This window comes from Rhagoletis zephyria, unplaced genomic scaffold, assembly GCF_001687245.7.
Source record: "Rhagoletis zephyria isolate East Lansing unplaced genomic scaffold, Rhagoletis_zephyria_1.1 Rzeph_scaffold_06722, whole genome shotgun sequence".
Classification (NCBI taxonomy): Eukaryota; Metazoa; Arthropoda; class Insecta; order Diptera; family Tephritidae; genus Rhagoletis; species Rhagoletis zephyria.
Genome location: NW_016163805.1, coordinates 3,870 through 12,807, shown reverse-complemented (window position 1 = coordinate 12,807; position 8,938 = coordinate 3,870). Strand labels below are relative to the sequence as shown.

The 8,938-nt window shown below is 37.0% G+C and overlaps 1 protein-coding gene across 1 annotated transcript; it reads left to right on the top strand.

Annotated features, from left to right (window-relative positions):
* Positions 1 to 4,212: 4,212 nt before the first annotated feature.
* On the top strand, positions 4,213 to 5,098 carry LOC108373464 (uncharacterized; the record flags this gene model as incomplete). The annotated part of the gene is made up of 2 exons (XM_017629360.1): positions 4,213 to 4,489; positions 4,985 to 5,098. Coding segments are annotated over exons 1-2 (391 nt in total), but the record flags the coding sequence as incomplete, so codon positions are not given.
* Positions 5,099 to 8,938: the final 3,840 nt, after the last annotated feature.

Sequence of the window (8,938 nt, the reverse complement as noted above, 5' to 3'; positions counted from 1 at the left end):
GTTTCGTTAGTAAAGAACAAAACTGTTAAGGGAGCAAAAAAACGACGAAATTTTTCAGTGATTTTTGACAGGCCGCACTTTGGTAAACATTGTCGTATTGAGACTTAAAAAAAGGTTGTGAAGCTATAAAACTCTAATTTTTCTTGGCTAAAAATTTTTAGGAGATGGGGTTCTCATGTTATCCTGACAGATAGCGCGAAAAAAGATTTTTTGCAAATTGTTTGCTTTTTTTGTGGTCCACGGCATTGAAATAAATTTTTTCATTTAGGTCGGCATATGGATTTGCTAATACAGCTCATCTATCGTCTGTAGTCCATCGTCTGCGGTACTCGCCGTCGCAAATGCGTAAAAGCCCGTAAATCTTCCCCAAAACCTTTTTTGAAATAGTCCAAGAGCCGTCTCGTCGGATGATGATGGAAGACTTTACTCTTCGACGGATTACGGTGCTGACATTTGTATCATTAGAGATTATGCTGGTTCCCTAGTTAACAAAATTTTCTACTTTCTCGAAATTATAACTGTCAACAGTGACGTGGGTGCTAAGGCGCAATTGCGCTGACTGTTTGTTTGATGACAGGGTGTACATCGTCTTATCGTCTTTGAAGTCGACAAATAGATGATGAGTGTCGATCCTTTTCTCGCGGGTCTTTTCCAAGGTTTGGTGTATTGTGAATACCTGGTCTGTGGTGGATTTTTCAGGTCTCAAGCTATACTGATAAGGCCTCAACAGATGGTTAACAGTGGGCTTTAATCTTTCACACATTCACTCTAGAAGGTAGTGATGGCTTTACGAGCTCAGTTTTAAGATCAACTTTACTTTTAAAAACTTGCTAGCGTGTAACATTATTTAAACAAATAAAACATAAATAAATATGCTTTTTTATTTTTACCAATCCGAGTTTAGGCTTGGAACTCAGTCGCGACGCATATTTCCATTGTTAGATCTTACCATCACTTTTCTTGACGAACTTTGGGAATATGTTAGAAATGTAGCAGGAGGGGGTCCACCGAAACGAGTAAAAATTTTGAAAAGGGTCTACGAGAAAAAAGTTTTGGAATCTCTGGTCCTCTAGTTGAATGAAAATCACACTTTTCTTAGCTTCCTATCATGTCCGTTCTTATGCATAGCGCGGAAGCGATAGAGGTTGAAACCTTCAAAATCCGCTGGTTGTTTAGGGTCAGTCCGATACGTTGAGGAAAATCGGGATTGGATGGGAAAAGCATGAAGATATTTTGCCGCGATTCGGTGCATGAATAAGTAGGCCGTGTAGGGCCGTGGCACCGCCCATTTATGACCACAAATGTGTATCTCAGTATCCGATTTATCTATTTCGACCAAACTCAGACACTTACTGTCCTTTGTAAAGAAAAGCAATAAATATATTGATTTTTTTTTTTTTAAATCGGACTAGAATTACGCCCACTTCTTTTATAACGGTAAATTTCAAAAACACGAAAACTCCGATACTTCAATAACTATGAATATAGTATAGTAATATTACAGATTTTTGGAAAATGGGGGTTCCACCTCCCAATTATGATTACATAAGTATATATCGGTAACCGCTTTATCGATTTCCAACAAATTTGTTTTAATTATTTCACTGAGTCTTACTAAGCATATTATCGATAATGCTGGTAATCGGGAAAAGAATCCCTGCTCATTATTTATTTAGTGGTACTTTGAGGCGGATTCACAGTTCGTGTCCGGACGTCTTTTTATATATTATACAATTTTTTTGTCAGAGAGAGCACTGAAGTAGATACGGTTCACTGCCAAGTTCGGCACATTTTATTTTGGTCTGAAGAAAATGGCTGATGCACATACTTTAATTTTGAGAGGAAATAATACCTGAAATTCGATAGAAAACGTATAAAATAGGGAAGGCGGCAACCCCAACCAACAAATCGTTCGGATATACATAAGTAAATACAAATCAATTTCAATCAAACAAAGAGTGTACACCAGTAATGATAAAGTTGCCACAATTGTGCCTTTTTGTACAATTCGAAACCAAAAAGTACACCACATAGGCCTTTTTGGTACTATTTGGAAATGCAGCGCTGTATATATTTCGATGGGTTTCATATTTACGTTGGTTAAAAACTTCTACTTATTTATACAAATACTTTCTTCCTTCTCTTCTTACACTTCTTTACTGACGCTGTAACCGCTTAAGCGATTTTGACCGAGTCCAAAGCGGCTTTGAAATCGACACATAGATGGTGTGTTTCGATCCTATTCTCGCAGGTCTTTTACAAGATTTGGCGTATTCTGAATACATGGTCTATGGTGGATTTGCCAGTCTAAGGCCACACTGATAAGGTCCAATCAGCTCGTTAACGGTGGGCTTCCGTCTATCACACAATACACTCGATAAGACCTTCTAACCGCTTATAATTCATATTTTCGGCAATCTTGAGGGATATACAGTAATTGTAGGGTTTATAGTTTTATTACACTTTGTTCATTTTTATCTTTGTAATTATGAAATTTTAGAATGAAGTGATTTTTGCTGTTTGTAAATCAAAAAAAAAAAATTGTCTTACTTAAAATATTTTTCTTGCCCTGTAAACAACATAATTTCATTTGGAATTTTAGATTAAATTTATATATATTTATTGTTAACAACAATTGGCGGTCCTGCCAGGAGATACTGCAAGCAAGCAAGCAGCAACAAAAATATTTCGCAATTGTTAAGAAGTCTGTTTTCTTTCCCACCATGTCACCAAAAAGCCAGGAGTTACCCGTGTGCTAACAGCTTGTGAAATTCCATCTTATTGTTTTACTGGTGCAAGGAGTTCAACCGTTGAAACTGCAACAAAACTATCACTCTCAACAGCTTCAATCATCAACCACAACAATAACAATCTACGATATCTACTGCTGCTGTTGCATTACCTAGTGCCGATAGCTCCTTTGGCTATTGCGACAAGACACTTGGGTCCAACTAAAAGAACTGAATGACTGGCGTCCTTGTGGTGATTTTCGGAGACTTAATGTTGTAACTGTACCGGACCGTTACCCTTTACCTCATATTCAAGATTTCAATATGAATCTCAGAAATAAATATATATTTTCGAAATTAGATTTGGTAAGGGCCTACCACCAAATGCCAGTGGCAGAAGAGGATACCTATAAAACTGCAATAACGACGCCTTTCGGTATGTTTGAATTTATACGAATGCCTCAAGAGCTACACGTCGTCTAATTATAAAAAAGTACTATTGGGCAAAAATGCACAAAGATATTAATATTTGGTCAAAAGAATGTATAAATTGTCAAAAATCAAAAGTTAATCGTCACATTAAATCTCCAGCGTCAGCGTTTTTAAAGTGTTCGACTCCTGTCTTCGTAGCGGAGTATTCCCGAATAAAGATTAGTCTTACTTCCAAAGCCCAATAAACCACAAGATGAACCTAGTTCTTATAGACCTATGACCCCTATGTATGATTGATTCCTTAGGTAAGTTACTTGAGCGCATCGTTTGCAATCGCTTGTGGCAGCATATCAATACCAAAGGATGTCTGCCAGACACTCAATTCGGGTTTCGAAAGGGTAGGTCAACTGTCGATGCTATACGCATCGTTACCGACATCGCTGAAGAAGCTATTAAGGGTAAGCGTTGGAAAAATGGGACCAAGGAATACTGTGCTGTAGTCACCTTAGATGTAAAAAATGCTTTTAACTCATTGAGCTGGTCGCACATTATAAATGCATTAAAAATTATTCATATAATAGAGTTTTATCCTACAACACAGAAAGAGGCAAAGTAAGCTAAAGAGTCTCCAGAGGAGCTCCCCAAGGTTCCGTCCTTGGCCCACTTTCGTGCATCATAGCCTACGATGGCGTATTGCGTCTACTCATTCCAAAAGGAGATAAATAATTGGCTATGCCGATGACATCGCTTTGGTTGTTGTGGCTACAGACATAAATAGGGTGCAAATGGCCACAACAAATGCTTCCAAAATAGTCTTGACTGGCTTACAGCGAGGGAGCTGAACTTAGCAATCGAGAAAACAGAAGGTGTACTCATAACAAGTAGGAAGAAAAAAGAGACCGCAACCTTGAATATAAACGGGTATGTCTTTGATACATTACCAGCAGTGAGGTATCTAGGTGTAATGATTGATGCAAGGTTATCTTACAAAGTTCACATTGAAATGGTAAGTACAAAAGCGGCAAAAGTTCAAAGCGCGTTAGCTAGACTAATGGCAAATGTAGGCGGTCCAAGTCAAAACCACAGAAAACTGCTAACAAAAGTTACTGAATCAGTTATGATGTACGCGGCCCCCGTCTGGGGTCATGCACTGCAGCAAAATTCCTACGTTAAGCTTGTAAACTCTGTTTTCCGTCTTAGTGCCCTTCGCGTTTGCAGTGCTTTCCGGAAAGTTTCGCATGATGCAGCCTGCGTCATAACTGGTATTATGCCTGCCGATTTATTGGCTAACGAAATCCAGCGTACCTATATGACGGCCCGAACAAAAGGTAGAGCCCTCTCAAAACAGGAGATCGCGGCCAAACGCCAAATAAGCCTATCACTATGGCAGCAACGCTGGGCCTCGTCTTCCTCTGAGCGCTGGACTTTCCGACTCATTCCGAGCATCGAAGCTTGGCTATACAGATAGCATGGCGAAGTTGATTTTTATATGACTCAATTGCTTAGTGGCCATGGCTGATTTCGACCGTACCTGCTCTATTATGGTCACGATGACTCGACGGCATGTAATACATGTGAAAATGTCCCGGAAACCGCTGAACATGTACTTTTCGGGTGCCTTTCGTTTTCATTAAAAAGAGAGAGAGATTAAATACTTTGACTCAAGAGGGCCTGAGTACGGAAAATATCATTGAACATATTTTGAATGATAAAAAAAGTATGGGACACATTAAAGAATATAAGCAGAGAAATAATGACAAATAGTTGAAGTTACTTCTGTAGAAAATTTCTTATTTTATCTTATTTTTTGCATTTCTTTGCAGGTAACCCCTGTGAACACCAAAACGCTCCTGAACCCCTAATCACATTAGTGGATGGAGGATTATGGAAAGGACGGTATGACGTGGGGCATGTTTATGCCACGGCCTCACCCCGATGTAATACGCGAGTGGTTCCGGGGAGGTGGCTTTTGGAGAGTTTCACACGGGCCACTTGATGGATAATTTCCCTATCCCAACGTCCGTTAAAAAAAAAACAATTAAGTCTCCAGTAATTAAAATTCCGATTCCCAAAAGTAGATTTGAGTATATTCATTTAGATATTATTGGACATTGGATTACATTTTTACAATATTTAGTTGATAGGCTCACACGTTGGCCTGAGGCATACGCATTAAATGACATTTCAGCGGCAGTCGTTGCAAATAAATTTTTCAGAGAATATGTTTCACGTTTTGGGGTACCGTTAAAAATCACTACAGATCAGGGTACTCAATTTATGTCAAAATTATTTTCGGAACTAACAAAATTGCTTGGTAGTCATCACATTACAACTTCTGCGTATCATCCTCAAGGGAATGGTATGGTAGAACGATTTCATAGGCAGTTGAAAGCTACGATAATGGCTAGAAATGGAACCAACAATTGGTATGATGAGCTACCGATAATACTTCTTGGTTTACGATCGATATATAAATAATGTATTTCAGCCACACCATCTATAATGGTTTTTGGGCAAAATTTACGTCTACCTGGTGAACTTGTGGTTCCATCTGAAGAAAATTTGTCTCCAACTGAAGTTTTAGGCAATTTACGGAAACATTTTAAAAATATTATATCAAATTTAAAGCATAATCAAAATTCTGATACTGGTGTATATAAACCAACAGATTTGGAGACTTGTAAATTTGTTTTTATGCGTGTTATTAATAAAAGATCATTGCAACAACCATACGAAGGACCTTATAAGGTTGTGGAAAAAAAACCAAAAATATTTCAAACTTGAAGTAGATAGAGAGGTTAAAACAATTCCGATAGACAGATTAAAACCAGCAATCATTGAAACAGAATTAACACCTGAAGCAAACACTAATATAAAGAATAACACAGCCTTAAACAAGAAACGAGTTACTTTTAATTTATATAACATTAATTCTCTTGAAGGGGGGGTATTGTAGGGTTTATAGTTTTATTGCTCTTTGTTCATTTTTAACTTTGTAATTATGCAATTTTAGAATTAAGTGATGTTTGCTGTTTGTAAATCAAAAAGAAAATTTTCTTACTTCAAATATTTTTCTCGAGCTGTAAACGTCATAATTTTATTTGGAATTTCAGATTAAACCTTTTTTAAATAAATTTATATATTTTGTTAACTACATTAATTAGCTTTATTACACCTTATATATATTTTTTTATTAAACTACAATTTCTTAATCCAATTTAGAATGTTTTCCGCTTCATTCACTTCTTTCCACTGTACGCCTGCACTGACAGCTCCTGGTAGGGTGATCAATCATACGAATTGCAATTTAGAATTGCAGCGACATTTCATTTTTTTTTTGTTGAGTTACCTAAAAATGCGCATCAGCACTGGGACCCGTTCCACGTTCTGACCCACTTTGCTCCCGCGGATATTTAATATATGTTTAACAGCTGCATTGAGCCCCAATGAATATAAAATAAATACCTAAATACATTTTTAAATATTTTCAAAGAATTGCGCATTTTATACTCGAAAATTACGAAATGTTACAAACATATGTACATACATATATGTAAGTATATGGTATTTGTATGAATTTAGTGTTGTGTATATTGATATGTTGTGATACAACGGTTTTATTGCAATCAGCGTTGATGAATGATTAAAATGCGATAAATATCGTCGATTAGTTTTAGCCGCAGGCCAACCAAAGTGTTTTGTAATCGCCATTCAAATTTCATTGAACACTTAAACGCATGGACGAAATCAGTTCCCAGTTTGTGTTTTCGATGTCATTTAAGCATTTCTATTTTTAAATGCTGCTATTCGAATTAGAGTGGATGATAGCGGAACATTGAAGGTAAAATGAAATTTGCACACTAAAATAGGATCTGAAGGGCTTTGTTTAGCAAAAATAGGAAACTTAGAACATACATATATATTTATGTCAGTCAGGTTGCTTAAGCTCTACTTAGCACCTTTAATTTAAATATTTGAACAAATTTTCTGGACTCTAAAAACGCAAGTCAATTAGGAAAAGAAATGCAGAAGTGTAATTATACTCCGCATAGAGCGCATAATTTCCCATAATCAGCTGTTCAGTGTAATCAGTTAGTATGTTCCAGTACTTCAGGATTTAGCTAGGAAGACATAAATGAGGAATGTATATCCATAGCCTAAATGAAGTCGACACTAAAGTTAGTTGCTGCTTTTCGTAATAATTTTCAATGAAATGACGGCAACTAACTTTATAATCGACTTTGTTTAGACTATAAATATGACCCAATGTGTGTATGTACAAGAACGACTTCTTTGAAAATGTCACATAGCGAAAAATCAAAATTTTCCAGATTTCGCTGTCGTGCACTCGTGGGATAATCGCTTGTATCAAAGCCCATTAAACACCCAGTAGAAATTGTATGCATAAGACATCGCTGTTGGTGGCATGCGCTTGCTGCTGTGTATACATGCCAGTATAAATGAACCTCATTTCCATTTAACACGCGTGGTTTCTCAGAGCGTAGCGTACTCTAACCATACACTTGTACTACTGCTGTATTCATATGGCTGTATTAATGTTTCAAACATACAAAAATGCATTAATGGAACAGTATTAAAGCATTCTTACAAGACATGTATCCCCATATGTAAATGCTACTTTTCTGACACATTTTAATATACGGAGACATACAAAAAAAGTAGCATTTACATATGCATATCTTGTAAAAGCACGTTTGTGCTGAAAATGTATCGCAAACACGTCCGTTCACTCAAATTTTTGTACAAGACTGAAAATATTAAAAAAATTCCACCTAAAATTTATCAAGAAATGTACTTAAAACAACGGCAACGTACATTCGCTTGCATTTCGCTAGAATTTGAATTTATTCGTGGGAATTCATGACTACGCATGAATTGTTCACGCTAATTCACTCATATAGTAAGCATTCTTCATGAATGCATACAACCGATTTCTACTGGGCAGATTCGATATGTGGCAGTATTCATGTTATGCGCTGCAGCAAGCAAAATTCAACCATTTACAATTTTTGTAAGCTTCTTTTTAAAAGACCGCACAACTGCTCGTCAGTTTGGCACGCGATCAAACTTTGACAATTACTCCTTACTTTTGAAATTTTTCGCCAGTTATTTAAAGCAAGTTGAGCGGTCGCTGTTGTGTAGTGGTAAGCAGTGCGCGCTTCCACTTCGCAGCACCAGGGTTCAAGCCCTGGTCAAAATAACATCGCAAAAAAATGTATAAAAAAGGTTTTTCTTAACAGCGGTTGCCCCTCGGCAGGCAATGGCAAACCTCCGAATGTATTTCTGCCATGAAAAACAGCTATCCATAAAAAAATACAATCGCCGTTCGGAGTCGGCGTAAAATTGTAGGTCCCTCCACTTTGTGTGACAACATCAAGGCGCACGCGACAAATCGGAGGAGAAGCTCGGCCAAACACTAACATATGTGTAAGCGCCAATCTATTATTATTATTTATTATTATTATTAAAGGAAAAGAAGAGAAGGTCACTTCTTTACCGGAAAAAGGAGTGCTAGTATGATCACCTTCGGCTCGGTTATTATTATTATTATTTAAAGCAAGTATAAGTTTCGTTCTTCAACTTTTCTGGATAACGCTTAAAATACAATACCGGCGAATGGTAAACTTCGTTTGTTTATATAGCAGTGTTTTTATCATTTGAAATTTTGTTCAAATGCACCAGCAAATTAACCGAAATAGGCTGACTTCCAAAACGTACCACAATGTTTGGATACCGTTCTACTGCGGTATTTAAGC